General features: G+C 42.3%; 2 protein-coding genes across 3 annotated transcripts in view; both read left to right on the top strand.

Annotated features, from left to right (window-relative positions):
• Positions 1–2090: 2090 nt before the first annotated feature.
• acta1a (actin alpha 1, skeletal muscle a) lies at positions 2091–9226 on the top strand. 2 transcript variants are annotated; one of them, XM_037690012.1, is made up of 7 exons: positions 2091–2181; positions 4073–4203; positions 4921–5245; positions 5608–5769; positions 5981–6172; positions 6295–6476; positions 8812–9226. In XM_037690012.1, exons 2-7 carry the CDS (start codon positions 4075–4077, stop codon positions 8953–8955), a joined length of 1134 nt encoding a protein of 377 aa, XP_037545940.1. In that variant the 5' UTR covers positions 2091–2181; positions 4073–4074; the 3' UTR covers positions 8956–9226. The 2 variants fall into 2 exon arrangements, with proteins under 2 accessions (XP_037545940.1, XP_037545939.1); XM_037690011.1 differs by lacking the exon at positions 2091–2181 and adding an exon at positions 2668–2736.
• A 1931-nt stretch (positions 9227–11157) lies between these two features.
• ccsapa (centriole, cilia and spindle-associated protein a) overlaps positions 11158–20079 on the top strand; it is a 24902-nt gene continuing 15980 nt past the window's right edge. The window contains exons 1-2 of the mRNA XM_037690622.1: positions 11158–11243; positions 12299–12698. Of these exons, the coding sequence (XP_037546550.1) occupies positions 12335–12698 (364 nt within the window). The 5' untranslated portion in view covers positions 11158–11243; positions 12299–12334. The remainder of the gene's footprint in view (positions 11244–12298; positions 12699–20079) is intronic.

The raw sequence follows: 20079 nt of genomic DNA, 5'->3' as shown, positions 1-20079 counted from the left end.
TCTCCAGTTTTAGCTTCTCTCCATTGGCTCCCTGTCAAATCCAGAATAGAATTCAAATCTTACTTCTAACCTACAAAGCTCTCAACAACCTAGCTCCATCTTATATTACAGATCTTATTGTTCCATATTTTCCTAACAGAACACTTCGCTCTCAGGCTGCAGGTTTACTTGTGGTTCCTAGAGTTTACAAAAACAGAATGGGAGGCAGATCTTTCAGTTATCAGGCTCCTCTCTTGTGGAACCAACTTCCAATCTCTGTCCGTGAGGCTGACACATTATCCAGTTTTAAAACTAGGCTTAAGACTTTCCTTTTTGATAAATCCTATAGTTAGGGTCGGCTTGGGTTTCCTGAGCTGTCCCTTAGTTATGCTGCTATAGGCTTAGACTGCTGGAGGACAAACTGACCACAATTTTCACTCTGCTACTGTCTTTACTTACTCTGCTCAAACTGTTTTGTATTTGTAATTTATTTTTTCTATGCTTAACGTGTTTTTTGTCTTTCAGATACACCTGGACCTGGACCTATATCTGGACCTACCATTCTGTGTTCGTCTGTCTCCCCTTCCTGTCCTCTCAACCAGCCGGTCAAAGCAGATGGCCTCTTGTCCTGAGCTGGTTCTGCTGGAGGTTTCTTCCTGTTAAAAGGGAGTTTTTCTTTCCACTGTTGCCACTGTGCTTGCTCAGGATGGGAGACTGCAACAAAGCCAAGATTCAACTTGTCTGCTGGATTCCTTAGATAGAGAACTTTACTAACTGGGTTTTTCATGTATGTGAATCATTCTGTAAAGTGCCCTTAGACAACTTTGTTATGATTTGGCGCTATATAAATAAACTGAATTGAATTGAATTGCTTTTTTATTTCAAAGTTAAAGCAGCATTTTGACTCATAAATAAAATAAAAAATAAATCATTTTCATTTTCTTCTTCAAAACTGCTCGTGTGTAACACAACTATAGGAAACTAAGAACAAACAGCTTTTTCATTTTCACGCCCCACCCCTGCAAAAAGTGTTCCAAAAATCAACGGCCTCCATCTCCATCTATCTGGGCAGCTCATGGAGGCAACGTATCCAGAAGTGAAACCCATGCTACTCGCTCCCCAGCAACATTCTCCAGCTCCTTTTGGGGGAACCCAGGGTGTTCCCAGATCCCAGGGTGTTCCCAGATCCCAGGGTGTTCCCAGATCCCAGGGTGTTCCCAGATCCCAGGGTGTTCCCAGGCCAGACAGGATTTAAATCCCTCCAGTGAGTTTTGGGTCTGCCCCAGAGTCTCAGTGGGACATGCCCAGAAAACTTTCAAAGGGAGGCACCCGATGTCAGAAGCACCTCAACTGACTCCTTTCGATGCAGAGGCTCTACTCCGAGCTCCCCCCAGAAGTCTGAGCTGCTCATCTGAGTCCGGCCACCTTACGAAGGAACCTCATTTTGGCCACTTGTGTCCGGATCTCATTATTTTAGTCCTGATTCATACCTCGTGAGCACAGGCGAGGGTTGAAATGCAAACAGACTAGTAAATCATGAGTTTTGCCTTTCACCACAGCTCTTTCTTCACCACAACTGACCAAAGCAACACCCTCATTACAGAGAAGAAGGCCCCAATGTCCATCCATCTCCTGCTCCATGCTCAGGAACAACTTTTCAGATCAACTGTGCCTGGGACGCCTGTTTTTCTTTAGGTTTCAGTCTCTCTTACATTTCTCAGCTGAATATGTGGACAGTTGTCCCCCTCCCTCTACACCCCCTGTTAGAGTTCCTTTTTCACTTTCTGAGAGCTGGATGCTTCTTTTTTGAAATCTTGAGGAGGCACCAGGGCTGGACCTGTTTTCTCCTCACAGAAGCTGAATGGGAGAGTAATGTTTTCTGTCCAGGGAGGGGGTCTGGACGGTCTGTGAGCTTCTTCTCCATACACGGGCTAGTGCGCCCCGCGCTGGGTTATCCTCTCCATATATGTCCCGGGCAGCGCACGAGCCTCAGCCAAACGCGCAACCAAATATGGACGCAGCGCCGCAACACGGGTTGAATTCCTCCAAACCCTCGGACATTCCAAGTGGCTGTCTGGAGGAAAAAAGCTCTCCTTGTTATGGAGGAAAAGATGTATATAAGGACCTGACGGCCGCTCTGCAAGCACCGTCCTCAGAGGAGCAGCAGCGGGTCTCCTCACGCACAGCCGGGCACGAGCAGAGGTAAGCGGCTTGGAGCAGCTGGACTGGGGGGCTGGGTGCAGGTCTGGGTGGGTTCTGGCTTGTTGTGGGGTGGACTGAGCGGAGCAGATGGAAAATAATCCGGTTTAAGCGGTTAATGGGACCTGGCAGCAGCAAACTTCTCAGAGAAAGAGTTTGGTTTAATCAACAGACGAGGACCGTCAGGGACCAGAGTGATGCGTTCAAGTGCAGCGCAAAAACTGTAGGACCAGTCCACAAAATTATACACAATGCTGCTCTGGAAAAACATCTTGAATAGTCTTTATGTTACATTCTGCAAATTGCTCGTTTGATTTTGAGGCATTTTATTAAAAACTTCAATTCACTGAACTTAAAAAAACGTCATAAAAACCTCATAGCTGCATTTGAACAGAAAGTCTTAATGATTTTTTTGGGTATTATTATTATTATTATTATTATTATTGTTAGGCCTATTTTTTTATCTTTATTTATACAGGTAGGCTCAATGAGGGACTCATTTTCAAGAGAGACCTGTTTGAGGGCAGATGATGGGGGTTTGCTCAAGGGGTGGGGCAGGTGAGGGTGTTTCACCTTCTCCACCAACATTTTAATGTTGTTTGTCCAGGGAGTCAAACCGACAACCTTCCGATCACAGGCCCACCTTCAGTAACCTCTGCACCGCCACTCCCTTCAGAAAGTTCAGACTGTATATCAGAGCATTTGAAGGCATCGTGTGGTTTTATCATGGCAGCAACAGGCGGGAGATAATGTCTTTAGCCCTCCATGTGTCTGTCTGTTAGCTAAATATCTCTTAAACCACTGGACAAATTGTGTCTGGACTTGCAGGCAGTAATCTTTAGAATTGAGTAACTTCTGGAGTCAGTTCTTCTGACCACTTCAGCCAGTTGATAGTTCAGTCAAAGTTACACACTGACCCAGAATCCAGTGCGATAGAAGTTTAGATTGAGCCTCAACACGTAACCTCATCTTTGTTGTTATTAAAGTTAGGAGTCAGTTGACAAAAAACATCTTAAGAACTATTGGATGGATTTTAATTCAGCTGTCTCAAAGTAAAAACCAGGTTTAGGTCAACCCAGTTCAAGATGTCCATCACAGCCAACTGGAGGTAGAAAACACAACAAAGGACTAGCAGTCAGTTTCATGGACAAAGAATCTGGTGTGGCGGTGGAACATCGTAGAAAATACATTCTTCAAGCACAACACATATTAAAATCTGACCACTGAATGTTTGGAGGCTACTCCTTTGGTGTGTCAGCAAAATATCAGATTGATTTCTGTTTGGATTTCAAACTCTACTCTCAGAAATAATCATTGGATGTACATCTATAGCTGATAAACCTGTGGAGTAAATCAAATTTAAGGTGGCTGCTGCATCTGACTGACCTTACAAAACAAAAACAGATTCACAGACATTGCGCTAAAATTTGAAGTGGTTGTAGTCGAGGGAAATTCACAACGTAACCGTGGAAGTGACCGTTTGCTCAGCTTAATTTGATCTTTCGTGAAAGTGACGAGCAACATGCATCCCTTCACTGATTTCTGGGCCTTTAACGATGTTCGTGCCTGCTGCCTAACGAGCATCAGCGTAAACAGTTTTATACAACAGCTCCTGTGGTACACAGTCCAGAAACAGTGCCGGCCTGAGAAGCTTATTTAACATGACGGGGTCATGATCATTCACTTACTGAGACGTAGCAGACGTTTTCTGTGGGGTTGTTTGATTAAAACACAAAACTTAGAAAGCGATGATAAAAGAACACCTGCGGACGAACCCCAACGTGTCAGGGCTTTACAACGACTTGAAAGAATCTGATCTATAACTTGCCAACGTTTCATCTTCCTGTGTTTGGAGTCGTGAAGCTCTAAAACTCCCCTCCTCTCTGATCCGCAGTCATGTGTGACGACGATGAGACCACCGCTCTTGTGTGCGACAACGGCTCCGGCCTGGTGAAGGCCGGCTTTGCTGGAGACGATGCGCCCAGGGCCGTGTTCCCCTCCATCGTGGGCCGCCCCCGTCACCAGGTATGCAAGAGCCACGCTGTGAAAACCATAAGCTGCCGTGGTACTTCAAACTTTTACAGCTTTCCTTCTCCCTGATCAGTTCTCCGTCCTCACATGAAGGAGTTGTGATTTCTGGCCTTCTTGGCTGCTCCTGTTTTTCTCAGCTCCACCTGCTTTGAGTCACTTTTATGGTTTTTCTGTTTAGAGTTTCTTCCATATGCTGTTTGAGCTTTGCATACTTTCATCTATTTTAAACATATTAAAACACTCATTTAGTTCAAAGCATTACAGATATGGCTTTTGGATTTTTGTAACTTATACTTTTTGAAAATTTAACTTTTTTCTCACTGACCAAAATGGAAAACTTCAAAATTTTGAAAACCTTTTTGCCTTTTGGTCTCTATTTCAGCATACTTGCTTCAATTTTATCTTTTAGCTACTGTTTTGCTAATTTTAGCATTTAGCTACAGTTTTGTTAAGTTTAGCTTTAAGCTTTTGTTTTGCTCATTCTAGCTTTTCTCGTAGTCAAGTCAGCTTCAGCTTCAGTAAATTTCAGCACAGTCATTCAACACTCGGCATTTTTGCAGAAAATGTCATTTCTCTTGTTTGAATAAATTTCTTTGACATAAGACAGATGCAGCAGGTCTAAATGAAGTCATACTGTACAGACTAAAGCACTGAGTATTTATCAAGTATTTAAAGAGTCAGACCCAACCTCTCCCCCTCTGTCTTATGCAGGGCGTGATGGTCGGCATGGGTCAGAAGGACTCGTACGTGGGCGACGAGGCTCAGAGCAAGAGGGGCATCCTGACTCTGAAGTACCCCATTGAACATGGCATCATCACCAACTGGGACGACATGGAGAAGATCTGGCACCATACCTTCTACAACGAGCTGCGTGTTGCCCCCGAGGAGCATCCCACCCTGCTGACGGAGGCTCCTCTCAACCCCAAGGCCAACAGGGAGAAGATGACACAGATCATGTTTGAGACCTTCAACGTCCCCGCCATGTACGTGGCCATCCAGGCCGTGCTGTCCCTCTACGCCTCCGGACGTACCACGGGTGAGTCAGGGGGCTTCATGAATATATCAAACAATAAAAGGGTGTCAATTGAGAAGCCAGATTCTATAGATTCTGTTTCAGCTTAAAGAAATAAGTTTCACACTATTTAAACACATTTTTATGACCCTGAGGACTTAAACTATTCGTCAGAATTATCTGTCAGAAAGTTGTCTGTAAATAATCAAGGTCAGTGTTAGAAAAAAGCTGACACCAGTTGTCAAAATGAAGGTAACACTAGTGCAGTGCTGGAACTATATTTATAATTTACTTCTGTAAAGCTGTGATCGATCCTTTTTGAATCCTTGTATGCAGCTCACCACAGACTCGAGGTAAAAGTGGACTCACATTGTTTTTGTTGTCAGGTATTGTGCTGGATTCTGGTGACGGTGTGACTCACAACGTGCCCATCTACGAGGGCTACGCTCTGCCTCATGCCATCATGCGTCTGGACTTGGCAGGCCGGGATCTGACCGACTACCTCATGAAGATCCTGACCGAGCGTGGATACTCCTTCGTAACAACTGGTAAACCTGTCAATTCAGGATATTGGCTCTATTTCCTGTTAGTTAAATCGTATCACTGGGCTTTTTAATGGATCTGTGGCAGAAATATTTCCATACATTGCTAAGTGAAACTACAATAGTCAGTGGTGTCGTTTTTAGATTAGCACTCATTGAATAGTTTTGTTTTTTTGGGTGAAGAGGATCTAATTTCTCTGTGTTTCTCTGCTTCCAGCTGAGCGTGAGATTGTGCGTGACATCAAGGAGAAACTTTGTTACGTTGCTCTGGACTTTGAAAATGAAATGGCCACCGCTGCTTCCTCCTCCTCCCTGGAAAAGAGCTATGAGCTGCCAGACGGTCAGGTCATCACCATCGGCAACGAGCGTTTCCGCTGCCCAGAGACACTCTTCCAGCCCTCCTTTATTGGTGTGTAACTGAGTTGAGCTCATTTCATTCATTTGGAGACAGCCCAACAGCTGTCCATATAAAGAAGAGCTTGATGGAACTCTGTTGTTTAATCTGATCCTTGGTGCTGTGCACCTGAACAGGGATGGAGTCTGCAGGCATCCATGAGACTGCTTACAACAGCATCATGAAGTGTGACATTGACATCCGTAAGGACCTGTATGCCAACAACGTGCTGTCCGGTGGTACCACCATGTACCCGGGTATCGCTGACCGCATGCAGAAAGAGATCACAGCTCTGGCTCCCAGCACCATGAAGATCAAGGTACAACAGCTTAGTGACACCTGAGGGAGGATCAGTCCTCCTAACGACTTTAACAAAGACTTTTAGGAGAGACGCTAAGTGTTTGTGTTGGTTCATGTGAGTCTTTGGAATGTGAACTTACAGAAACAATTGTCTTTTAAAAATCAAAATTGGTGGGTCGGTTAGTCAAATATCTTCATAATATATGCCTGGAAAATAGATGCTGTAACATACAGTATTTGGGCCATCTCTCCATCATCTTCCACTTGTTCCTAAGTCAGGTCTTGGGGGCAGCAGTTTGAGCAGGGAGGGCCACACATCTCTTTCCACAGCCTCCTCCTCCAACTCTTCTGGGAGGACTCCAAGGCGTTCCCAGGCCAACTGAGAGATGCAGTCTCTCCAGCGTGTCCTGGGTCTTCCCCAGTGTCTCCTCCCATGCCCGAAGCACCTCCTAAGGGAGGCGCCCAGGGGGCATCCTTACCAGATGCTCGAACCACCTCAACTGGCTCCTCTTCATGTGGAGGAGCAGTGGTTGTACTCCGAGTCTCTCCTGGATAACTGAACTTCTCACCCTGTCTCTAAGGGAGAGTCCAGTTACCCTGCGGAGGAAACTCATTTCAACCGCCTGTATCTGTGATCTCATTCTTTTGGTCACTACCCAGAGTTTGTGGCCATAGATGAGGGTAGGAACGTAGACCGACCGGTAAACAGAGAGCTTTGGTATGCTATTGTTGAACTATTGTTGACCAAGTAATCAAATCAACTACTGCATGTAGAGGTTTGAAAATTTAAAAGTGAGTTTCACAATCAGAATCAACTTTATTGACATTGCACAATTAAGCACAGTGAAAATACATTTCAGTGCAGCCGTCCAAAGACAACAAGGGTAGACGGAGGTGCACGGAGGCTGCAGCTTCGTTGTGAAGCGCTGCCCTTATCGTTTGGATAAGAAAAGGGAAGAGAAACACGAAGAAAGAAAATATAAAAAAAAGGTCTCTCACACTGTGTCCTTGAACAGAACACAGTGTAAGGTAGCAAAGAACTATCAGCACACAAAAAATCAACTAAGATAAGACATTTTGCTTTAGGGTGGTGGTGGTGGGGGGGGGGGGGGGGGGACAAAGGCGGTGATATTGTCTGTAAACACTGCCAGAAAGTTCCATAGTCCTGATAAGATGGAACAGTGTCTATCAGCCAGCTCCGCTCTGATAAGGGGCCACAGATGTTCTTGGGGTGGGGGTGGGGGGTGGGGCAGGAGCAGAGCTTCATGATTTACACATCCTCCAGGAGCAATGTGAGATAAGTTGGCCTATCCAAGGCCAAGTGGGGAAGCCATGTTCAGATAAACAATTGTTCTGGGGCAGGCCGGCTCTACTGATTTCATGTCTGCCTTCATAGCTCTGCTGGTACACTCAGTGGTGAATCCAAACAGCCGGTCCATGCTTGTAGCCTCTCCAAGGTCGATTCCTTCATGCCAGCAAGTTCCAGGCTCGCAAAGCATCTGAGTCTGAGTGCTTGAAGCTTGGCACAATCCTTCACACAGGCTGGCAGCCTCACCATTGCCAAAAACTGCTGCAGTACCGACATCTTCCTAATTTGTCAATATCCCAGGGACCTGCTGATTTCAAAAAGCAGATAATCCTGTTGTCGTAATCCAATTATGTACGCGTCGTGTGTCCCTTCAGGGCATGAGGGTTCTTCTGCTGGTCTGTGCTTGTAGCCTCTTCAAGGTCTATTTTTTCATGCCAGAGAGTTCCAGGCTCGCAAAGCATCTGAGTCTGAGCTCTTGAAGCATGGCACAATCCTTCGCACAGGCTGGCAGCCTCACCATTGTCAAAAACTGCTGCCAACGTTTTCCTAATTTGTTGATATCCCAGGTACCTACCAATTCCCAAAAGCTGATAATCCTGTTGTCGTAATCCAATTATGTACGCGTCATGTGTCCCTTCGGGGCATGAGGGCTCTCCTGCGCCCTGTTTTCTTGTCGAGAAAATTTGATCAATAGCTTAAAGAGACCGGCTGATCAGATCCATAATTTATGGTTCAGAAGATGTAAAGAGAGGTTCTGAGAAAGATCCACAGGACAAGAGCAAAACAGGAGGGAGGCAGGAGAAGGAAAAGAAAGTGCCCGTCTTCGTCAAGAGCAAGTTGGGAAAAAAAGTTTTCAGATTGTCTTTAGATTAGATGAATTTTATTGAACAAGATGGTTAAACTGACATCATGCAGCACTGAAGTGCTTTGTAACTCGAACCATAAAAAAGACTACAGGTTTCAGAATGCAGGCCCGTTTAACTCAAGACCTGTGATATGAGGTGCTGTCAGTAAAATTTCTCTTATCTTTCTCCCTCCTGTGCAGATCATTGCCCCTCCGGAGCGCAAGTACTCAGTGTGGATCGGTGGCTCCATCCTGGCCTCCCTCTCCACCTTCCAGCAGATGTGGATCAGTAAGCAGGAGTACGATGAGGCTGGACCCAGCATTGTCCACCGCAAGTGCTTCTAAACACGGCGCCTCCGAAACCTCCAGTTAGAGATCCAAAGCAGGACACTGCTGTCCCAGGACTCTTAACGAGATGGTTATTGTTCACCTGCAGGGATCAAACAGCTTTTTGTACATAAGTAATTTATTCCTTCTCGGATGAATGTGATGTTTGAGTGTGAATGAATTCTGGCGTGCAGATGAGCTTTAAGGCATGACACAATCCAGCTTGGAGCAACTGAATGAAAGAAGAAACAGAAATGACCAAAAACAAACAGCGTTTAAAGCAAATAAAAGCCTTGTCTTATTAGGACTGCTGTGTGTTATTTATAATGATAAGTATCTGTCACATGTTATCGAGGGTGAAGCAGAAATAATGTTTCTGCCCATGTCTGTCTGTGTTTTAGCTTGTTTTGAGATCATCCTCAACACAGTTCAAGCAATACTCCTCATGTGCTATTTTTGCTTAAAACAGTCAGCACTGTCTGCTCGTTAGCAAAACATCTCGTGAACTATTGGACAGACTTTAATCAAACTTTAAGGAAGTAATCACTGAATGTACATCTACAACCGTCTATAACGTTTAAAGTCAACCCGACTCAAGATGCCAACAGAGCGCCAATCCAGAAAAGACTCTAACTCAGTCAGTTTCAGATATTGAGCTAAAATTTGATGCTTCATTATCTGAGAATCATTTAAATCGTACACGGAGCGACATCTCACAGTGTGGGCGATGTCCTTACATGAACTCAATCCTATTTTATGCCACATTATTCACTTTGAATATCATTTTATTACATAGCTAGAATATTTAGTTTTGCAGATTTTGATTTTGTTAGATTGTTTTACCTTAAAACATTAAAATGTTTACTTCTTTTTTTTAAATGTACTCTCTTATTGACAAACAATAGACCTCACACAGACCCAAGCCCACATTTAAGTACATAATGTTGTGAACAATTGATACCCAGTAAAAAGTTTTGAAATCCTCTAAATATATCAGAACATTTAGTAATAAAAAGGGGAGATAATCCAAACTGATATGTAATCCAAAATAATTTACTGTGTAGCACATCTTTCAGTAATTGTATTATATTAGTCTGTTTTCAAACGTGAGTGAGACTAGAATAGTAACGTTATATTTTTCATAAAACTTTACGACAAACACAGCTTATATTTAATGAATCATATTCAGCAGCACGGGAGAGCCAAGCTATGGGGTGCCGTTTGTAAAGTTGCACAGTCAAAAATTAACATCAATATTTTGGTTTATTTAGCTTTTAATAAGAAAAAATATAGTTTTTTTTCAAAGTCATATTTTCACCATGTTATTCACACATTTATAAATGTCATAGTTCCCAACTAAATGTTTAATTTATACCTAAATATTTAGTTTACTAACTAAATATTGAACTTGCAATTTAAGTATTTAGTTTGTAAACTAAATATTTATCTTGTAAATTAAATATTTAGTTGGGAACTATGACATTTATAAATGTGTGAATAACATGGTGAAAATATGACTTTGAAAAAAAACAAAACTATATATTTTTTCTTATTAAAAGCTAAATAAACCAAAATATTGATGTTTATTTTTGACTGTGCAACTTTACAAAGGGCACCCCATACAGGAGAGCCAAACTAAACATCTCATGATTTGAAGACTTTGCCAGTACCATGAGGGATCTGTGTTTAGAATGTCTTTATTATTGTCAGCTGACAACAGATTAAAAAAGGAGCTTGATATTTCCCATTAAGTTCAAAGTTGTTCAAGAAAAGCGTTGAACTAAAATGTTAAAAACATCAAGCTGGCAAATTGAGGTGGAATGGCCCTTTAAAAAAACAAGTAAACAACATCTGGGGGGTTTAAAGATGCACGTGCACTGGTCTGTCCCTGCATCTACTGGAAAATCATAATTAAGTTTATATTATTTGAACTCATTCTCTTCCAAGACAGCGATAAAAAAATCCCTCTGTAAACAAACCGGAAGTTTCAGATTTCTTGAAAATATTTCTTCTAATTCAGTTTTTTTTTTACTTAAAACTTCAGCAGCCTAAGACAAAGGTTATAATATTCACAGCTTAGCAGGCCATAAAGTCCTGATCCCAGCGCAGATTTGATTTCTAAGCAGCCTGGTTGTATTTTATTTTATTTTCCGAACTAACGTCGCGCCGTCTATAAACTTTATTTTGAAGGCGGAAGCGGAAGTTGTTCGCTTTGATGCTAGCCTGGTTCAGACTCGGTGCTAGCTGTCGCTCACAGCAGCAGCTAGCTGAAACGGACCGACTCGGTTTAATGACTGGACCCCGGGGTAAGTGAACATTTACAGGGCTGGGAACAACCGTCCACTTCGTGTTTACCTCGTTTAGACCTGCGAGCAGGTGAGGCGGTGACGTCACGACTCTAACCCACACCGCGTTCATTTATTTTACATTTATTTTACATTATTCCCCCGCTCTGTAATTACAAACCAATAAAATACGTAGGGATTTAAACCTTCCAAGCTATGCGTGATTATTTTTGTTACATAAGAATTCATAAAAAATTATCTCAAATCATTTTTATGGACAACGAATAAACAATAAATGTTGTATTTCTTTATTTAAACTCAGCCGAACGATTTAATCGTTAATTAATATTTTCACCGCAGATTTCAAAGGTACCTGGAAAATAAAATGGTCAAAGCGATAAAGGGAGAGCGCGTGCATGTGCAGATATGATGCTCGGAGTAAATGAGCTCATGGTATTAACCTGGTAGACTGACGTCATCAGGTGAGCTAGATCTAGCACAGCTCTCCATTATAACAGTTTGCAGCACAGACATTAGAGACTGCTGTCTTTTGTTGATCATAGTTAAATTAAAGAAACGGAAAGTATTGACAAGTGACTGCAGAATGGTTTGTGGGCCAGACTGATCCAGAGCAGGAGTGTTGGTGAGGTCCAGGTAGAAACATGAGTACAGTCGCCTTTAAAATTCAACAAAAGCTTTTTATTTCCAGTGGCTCTAATGTTACTACTGTACCAGTTTCAACTCCAGGTATAAACTGAGATGCAGACGTCTGTCACACTTGATGAGCCAACATTTTACTCGTCTTGTCCCCGTGTTCGTAGAATTTGCATCTAGAACTGAGAGTTCAGGGGTGTGCTGTGATGTGAGGAGGTCATATTCAGCTTAAAGACATTTGGTCTTTATACATGTCTGTCTTTATCACAATGTCTCTAAATGTATCGAAGTACAGACTTCCATTTTCTTGACCCGTCGTCACAAGTCAAGTACATTACAGCAGTTATTGATATATATCTACAGTATTTTACGTTTGGAGCCCGCTCAGTTCAAGATGGTTGTTATGTCTGTTTCTTTTTTAGTGTGATTGGACCAAACAGAAAAAAATACACAAAACGATGGTGACCAAGAAAGTCAGGACAGAGTATATGAAAAAGTTCAGAGATCCCAAATGGGAGACGTTTTCTAAATGCTACGAGGACTCTCTGAAGTACCGTTTGACCCGTCGGTTGATGGAGCATTCTCACAGGCCCTGGGTCTGGGAAGGCTGGGACAGCGCTTCTGACTCCAGTGGATGGTCCACACCCAGACTGGCAAGGAACAAAGTTGCTCCTCTGTCTCTGCCACCACCTACGTGCTCGGAGGTCCAGCAGGGGCTGCTGGAGTTGAAGACCAGCCCTGGACCAGAGCCGAAGTCTGAGGCCAGAGAAACTGATTTGGGAACAGGAGAAGCTCCGGTTGTAGACGCTGCACCAACTACAGGTAAACAAACTATTTATGGTAGAAACGCCAAATCAGCATGGACCTTTGTATGAATACTAATGCACAAACCAGCCACTAGGGAGCACAGTGTGGTCCCAAGCCCAGCCCTGAGACCACTTCTGTTGTGACGTGGCGCTATATAAATAAAACAAACTGAATTAAATTAAATGGTGAGGGTTGTGTCAGGGCATCCGGTGGCGACCACTGCAAAGGGAAAAGCTGAAAGAACAGTATCTAATATCTTGGGGGATGTCCTCGAGAGTACCTCATTGGTCATTCAGGTTAGATTTCTGGTCACATGACAGAGTGGGTGGAGTTATTGTTGGGAATTTGAGACCGTGAGCAAGAGTCGTTGTACATCGTAGTACCTGAGGGCATTTACTGTGTTACAACTACCTGCCCCATGAGGGGTGGGTACTGGAAGCCACAAGCACCCAGCTCTGCCAAAGGAAAACGTTAGTCAGTGGCAGGAAGTTACCGAGAGATGGCAAGAAGTCTTTCAAAATAAAATATAAATTTTTTAAATTATGAAAAAAATACATAAATTAGACTCCTACATATAAAGCGTAGCAGCGGTACTGCATATTTAGTTACTTTATCTATTATACGCCGTATCAAAATGTTCAGCCCATGAGTGAAACAAATGCTATGACTTAGTTTTTGTAACTTCTATGCTTTTAAAAATAATTAACTCTATTTCAAATAAAATCTCCCATAGAACTCGATAGTGCTGTTAACTATAGTTTTACCTTTAGAGTTTCCTGGAATAAGATGCCATCAGGGTGGCAGAGTTGTTACAACTCAACATGTACAGTGTCTTACAAAAGTATTCAGCACCCTTGAACTTTTCAACCTTTTGCCACATTTCAGGCTTCAAACATAAAGATATAAAATTTTAATTTTTATGAAGAATCAACAACAAGTGGGACACAATCGTGAAGTGGAATGAAATTTATTGGATGTGTCAAACTTTTTTAACAAATAAAAAACTGAAAAGTGGGGCGTGCAATATTATTGGGCCCCCTTGCGTTAATACTTTGTAGCTCCGCCTTTTGCTGCAGTTCCAGCTGCAGTTCCAGCTGCAGTTCCAGCTGCAAGTCTCTTGGGGTTTGTCTCCATCAGTGTTGAACATGGAGACACTGAAGTTCTGCCCATTCTTCCTGTAAAACAGCTCGAGCTCAGTGAGGTTGGATGGAGAGCGTTTGTGAACAGCAGTGTAGTGAACCAGGTGACCTCAAATCTACCAGATGGACAGAGACTGTTATTTTCATTGATCTGAATAAGTCTGGGCCATCTGATGAACTTTCTTTCTTGAATTAATCAAGCAGAAAAGACAATCCTCTATAATCATTACTGTCTTACAAATGTTTTGATAATCAAATTGTGTTAGTTCACTCAATGCTTTACAGGTTGAAAAGAACTACTAATTTTTATTTTACATAAACAGTAAGTAATGATTTTTGTTCCTCATTCAGAGAAGAAATCACCTGAATATGCCTTTCTTGATTTTCTGTCTGAAATGAGCAAGCTGTCGTAAGTATGTTAAAGGTTGGTTTTCGGTCAACTAAAATGTTTACCGAGAAAAATGTCATGTTTTACTATTTGAAAAGATTACAAAGTGTGAGACTCCACGAAGTCTGCTGTTGCTGCAATAATCTTTTCTGTATGTTGTAAACAATCCTTGACTTATGATAACATCTTACGTCACAAATCCACTCCTCTTTCTGGTCCTTCCACGAATCAGAAAGCTCTAAATTGAACAGGAAGTCGACCCAAATAAAATGTGGCAACTTCTCAGTTCATGAAAAAAGAGAAGAGAAGGAATAGAGAATTATGGATTCCAGAATTCCAAGAGAATGAGAGTTCTGAGAGATGTTGGAATGAGAGCTGACAACAGGTCCGATAGTCCAACAGAATGAGCAGATTGAGAGTGCAACCGGTTATGAAGAGTTTGGAGTTATGAAGAACCAGGGACGTTTGGGATTATAAGTCTGTTTTGAGCTAACCACGCACGACTCTCCGAGGATTTTTAGCTGTGCTTAACGGAGGCGCTGGAAACAGTCTGAAGGATGCTTACTGAGCTGATCTATCGTCAAACCAGGTAAAGGCTTCTTCTTCGACTAAAGTGTACCGTGGACGGGCTGAGGATCTGACGGAGCGTGCAATTTCTGGTTAAACAGATTAAACTTCCCTCACACAGTTCTCTGTAAGATAATCTCCTTTCACTCTAAAACCCACCTCTCTCTCATAAATCAGTACAGATATTTTAGAAATATCTTAAGCAAAGTCCTCAAATCACCGCCGAGTGATTTGAAGTTCATTTTCTGTGAAACTGTCTGTTATTATTTTCATATTTTGCCAAATTAATGTAAATGTTTGATGTTAAACTTTGATTTTGAAAATAAATGATTCCATTCATTTGATGGGTCAAAGATAAATAACGTCTCTCGTTCACATTTCTGTTAAATTCAATGCACGACATTTACAGTCAGAAAAATGAAGAACTCGTGAAAAGTATGCATAAATATATATCCATATATTTGTCATACAACAAGTGACACGTACCTCACGCGTCTCACTACAAACTGGTGGCCCGTACGAATTTCATGAATGACTGTTTAATCCGTGTGTAAATTGATTTTACGTGTTGGCATGGTGAAAGAGTAACAGCTGATGAGCTGTAAAGTTTACGCAGCGGCTGAGCTGCGCGCTTGGAGCTGCACTCTGCAACTAAACGCTGCATGTTTAAGCGTTGGGCTGGCAATGTTTTAAAAGCTGAAATTGTGTCATAAGTCTTGTGTAAGCTGAAATGGTACGTCTGTTATGTGTAACTAAGAGCTAATGAGCTGTGGAAGACGTTATTCTGTCTAAAAAGTACGAGGTTCTGCTTTAAGACCCGGCTGTGACCAGTTCGGTTCTGTTCAGTTTGAACGAGTATTTTGAACAGATGGATAAACGTTTTAAAAGCTGAGTGCCATCTCAGAACACAGTTAGAAGTTGTTTCGTTACAATTTTTAACAGAAAAAGTGCATTTTGATGGTTTAAAAGACGAAAAAGTGACGAACTATTTTAAGCTAAACCTAACTTGCTAGGTAGAGAAAACGCTTCCTGATTGGTTGAATTCACTGTTGTGGAGCGCTCTGATTGGTTGAGAAATTTGACTGACGTGCTACGTCATCTCCCCTCAAGCCTGCGCTGCGTTGCCATTGGTGATTTTCAGTCACGTGACCCGGATATGAAATTCATTTTCATAGGGAAATAAAATCTGCTTTTTAAAGCTAAAAAGCTCCCCTAAAGTGATTGTTGACACACTGTTAAGTGCTTCGAAGCCTGCTTGCTGAAATTTTGCTACGTTAGAGTTTAAAATTCGCCAAAAAACGATGTTTTTAAACAAAGCTAGCGATGCTAATTTTAAGCTAACAAGCTAACGACCGGAGCTTAAAACTACGCTTAAAATCACTAAATGAAGCTACTATCAGTCCCAAACACTCATGTTCAAGCTATAAAGTCTGATTGCAAAAACTTTTGCCACGTTTGTGTAAAAAATCCGTTCAGAAATGTTGATTTTGACCGAGTTTAGCCGAAGCTAACTTCAAGCTAAGCGGCTAACAACAGGATGTCAACCGAACGCCACAGGAAGTTATAGCACCCCTAGTGGACAACACAAAAAGTGACGGAGTTATAATTGTTGAGGAAATACTGACATCTCCTGGCGAGACGTGAGATCACAGATTTCACTTCGTTTTTTAGGTAAAGAGTGAAATTAAACGTCTTTTTATTTTTCTGTAAGGCAAATTCTGAGTTAACAAACTTCCTCAAAGCTGAATAAAACACTGTTATCTTACATTTTAAGAAGTAATAGGTATTTATGCAAAGAAGCATTCACCAAAAAGTTTATTTCACTGTTAATCCTTTAAAAATAAGGTACAAAAATAAACATTAACTTTTTAAAACAGATACAGTTACAAATATTCACAGAGTTGAACAGTTTACTCATTTTGCTTGAAGGATAATACACGTTTAATTGCAAAATCACTAAAAAAGAGTAAATTTATCAGGAAAAAGAGATTTTCTGTTTAATTTACCACCTAAATAAAATATCTCTCTATTTAATTTTAAATAGAAGCTATACAGGAGCAAATACAGTTTTTCTGAAGAAAGACTGATTATTCCTCATCATCAAATTCTTTTCTCTTTTCACCCACCAGGTGAGTAACTGTTTAAAATAGCAAATTTCTGGAACAGAACGGTTTAAAATATGTTTTAAACTAATATTGCTGTGAGACTAAAAGAAAATTTGCAGGTTTATAAAAAATTCAGTGTTTTAGAGTAAATACACTAAAAACAGCTTGGTACTCTAGTATCTGTGGAAAATAAGCACAAAAAGTAACACTGCTGAAAGAGCATTTACTTAAATATTCATGAATTGGGGTAAAACCTGAGAAAGGTACCCACATTTGAATAAGTGACTTATAACAGTACGTCTGTGTAAACCCAAAGCTAAAATAAGTGTGAAAACTCATTGACTTGAATACAAATATTTACCTGTAAAATATCTAAAGCTTGCAACTGTTCAAACAGATAAATTGCTACACAGTGAAAACATGGCAGGTGCGTTAGAACAAGATTTTGACACAAAAGGAATTGCGGACTACTTGGAGAATGCGCTCGCGCTTCTCGGAGAGTCCTTACATCCATTTATGACTCAGACAGAGCGCATGAACCCAAAAGAGTTAGTGGACAATCTGAAGGAGGTTGCAGAAAGTGTGACCTCTGCAGAAATCACAAAGTCCAGTTATGAAAAGCTGGCTAAAATTGCAATCTTGCTGAAAGAATCATTCTATAAGGCCGTTGATAAAACTGATTACCTCAAACAAAGGTTAGACAGTGAAATAGATTTGGCTCAAAAAACGGAAGAATACGTCCGTCAATTTAGAAGCGAACACGAGGTCCTCATGACGAAACATTATGAACAGATGTTTCAGTTACAGCAAGATACAAGTGCAGAAATTGCTTTGCTGAACAGCAAACTACAAGTACTTGAAGCATCACTATCGGAAGCAGAGGATAGAGAACAAGCGTACCAAGCCTCGCGTTCAGATAACGACGTGCTGAAAGCACAGTTACAGACCGCCTTGAAGGAGCTGGACGCTTGCAAGGCAGAGAAGACGGAATCACTCCGACGATGGCTGATTTTAGTAAAAAAATATCAGACATCACAGGAGGACCTGAAAGCTTGTGAGGAGAATTTAGCTACAGCTATAAACCAGATTTCTGATATGGGGCGGCCTGGTCTGAGACTCAAAGACGAACAGTCTAAGGGTCCGAGACAGCCACGAACTCTCCAGTCAGATGCTGTTGCACCTCTTCCTCCTGACAACACGCCGTTACCCCCACCCCCACCATGGGTGGTAGGGACAGAACTGCACCAATATGTACCTCTTCCTCCTGACACCATGCCCCCACCCCCACCACCATGGGCGGTAGGGACAGACCTGCACCGATATGTACCTCTTCCTCCTTATCAGCCACCCCCACCCCCACCATGGGCGGTAGGAGCAGGCCTTGACCAATCTGCACCAATCACGCATGTGAGACCGTTGATACAGTCTCCTTCAATGGATGATTTGCAGAAAGTCTCAAAATATGTACAACGTTTCGTTCCCGGCCCTATGGGGTCAGCAGGAACAAAAGCGTATCTCAAAGATCTGGATTTCAGATTGAGAGCTTATCCTAATGCTACGGTAGAGGATAAAATCAGTCTGATACGACTCACTTCGGACAGAGAGGTGTTCACCTTCATCGAGCGTCTGCCAGATGCAACGAAGAGGGATTACAACCTTCTGTGTGAGGCTCTGATCAAAGAGTATGACTCTTGCACGGGACCTGCTGGTTTTCCAGCCGCTGACAAGGTCACGCAGGGCAAGAATGAACATCCAAAAGTTTATTACAAAAGAATCTTCCAAGCTTATTTTGGTAACAGAAATGAGACCGGAATGGAAGAAGATGATGGTTTTAAGTTTGTTTTCACCAAAAATCTCCACTCTGATTTTAAAAAATCAGTACAAATGATGGCAAATTTCAGAGAAAAATCCATCAGTGAGATTAAACAGTGTGCTGTGAATGTGTTTGAAGCATGTTCTCATGATAAGACGCCCATTGAAGTGTTTCCTAGTGTAAAGGTTAAACCCCACTCTCTTGAACTAGAAGGACGACGTGCTTCGCCACCTCCTCCTAAGAAAGAGAGAAAACAGTCTGTTCAAAATAACAAACCACGTAATGAAGGTGCACGTTGGGACAAAAATGCTCCTCTTTCAGAGGATGAACGTGATTATCGTAAATGGGGTGAGCGCAGGACGCAACGATATGAGAAACCATATCGGCAGGGGCAGTACGTAAAGGAACCCCCGAAAGACGTACCCGACCGTCCCCCACCTCGGACGAAACGAACCGAGGCGAAAAAATCACAAAAGTTCCAGAAACAAGGCCCTACACCTCTGAACTCGGAAGAGACAGAGAAAATACGCAGGTTGTTAGAAACTTTGAAACACACTGACACGGGAACCCAACCAGGAGCACTTTGCAGTGATGTAATTCCCATTACATCTAATGGCGCGAATGACAACATAACAGATGTCGGTGAAACACACCAAGACATAACTGTTGTTGACTCAAACAACCCCTCATCTGAAGAAGGGGGGGTAAACACACACACAAACGATGGCGAGTCATCGCAAGCTGAACACTCAGAAACAGCTTCTGCTGTGCTGACGGTTCAGACAAATCAAGATTACACAGATAAATCTGAACGCGTGAAAAAGCGTCAGAAAAAAACCAAAAGGTTTCTGTGTAACTTTATCAGAAAGGGGGCCGCCAAAAAGGCGTACCTGTCAGTAACACTCGAAGGTGTCCTCACACACGAAGCACTCTTGGACGGTGGGGCAGACATAACAATTATGTCAGCTAAACTGTTCGAGGAGCTGAGGACGGCCGCTGCCAGTGTTAACAGGATAATACCTCTCTCTGAATGTGCTATAGAAATGCAGGGTCTCTCAGAAATGAAAACAACCCTGACAGCTATAGCAATGGTTCACATGCAGATTGGCAATATGACACTGTACCACCCGGTACACGTGACCCATGTTGACTCATTCCCATTTTTGGTTGGCCAGGATTTTATAAATCGCTTTAACGCGATTATAGATTATGGTGATCAAATAATGTGGACAAAAGTGAGCAAACCACTGCCAATAGAAACGCCTCCGGAGTGTGACACAGACTGCCCAACAGCAGGTACCGCGGAAGGCACAAAGGACTCCTCAGCCGAGGACACGAGCCCGGTGAGTATTCCTCTGACACCATGTGAAACCAAAGAAACCCA

Source organism: Nematolebias whitei, chromosome 16 (assembly GCF_014905685.2).
Source record: "Nematolebias whitei isolate Nwh7 chromosome 16, NemWhi1, whole genome shotgun sequence".
NCBI lineage: Eukaryota > Metazoa > Chordata > Actinopteri > Cyprinodontiformes > Rivulidae > Nematolebias > Nematolebias whitei.
The sequence above is the reverse complement of the archived record's forward strand: the minus strand, read 5'-3'. Positions and strand labels throughout refer to the sequence as shown.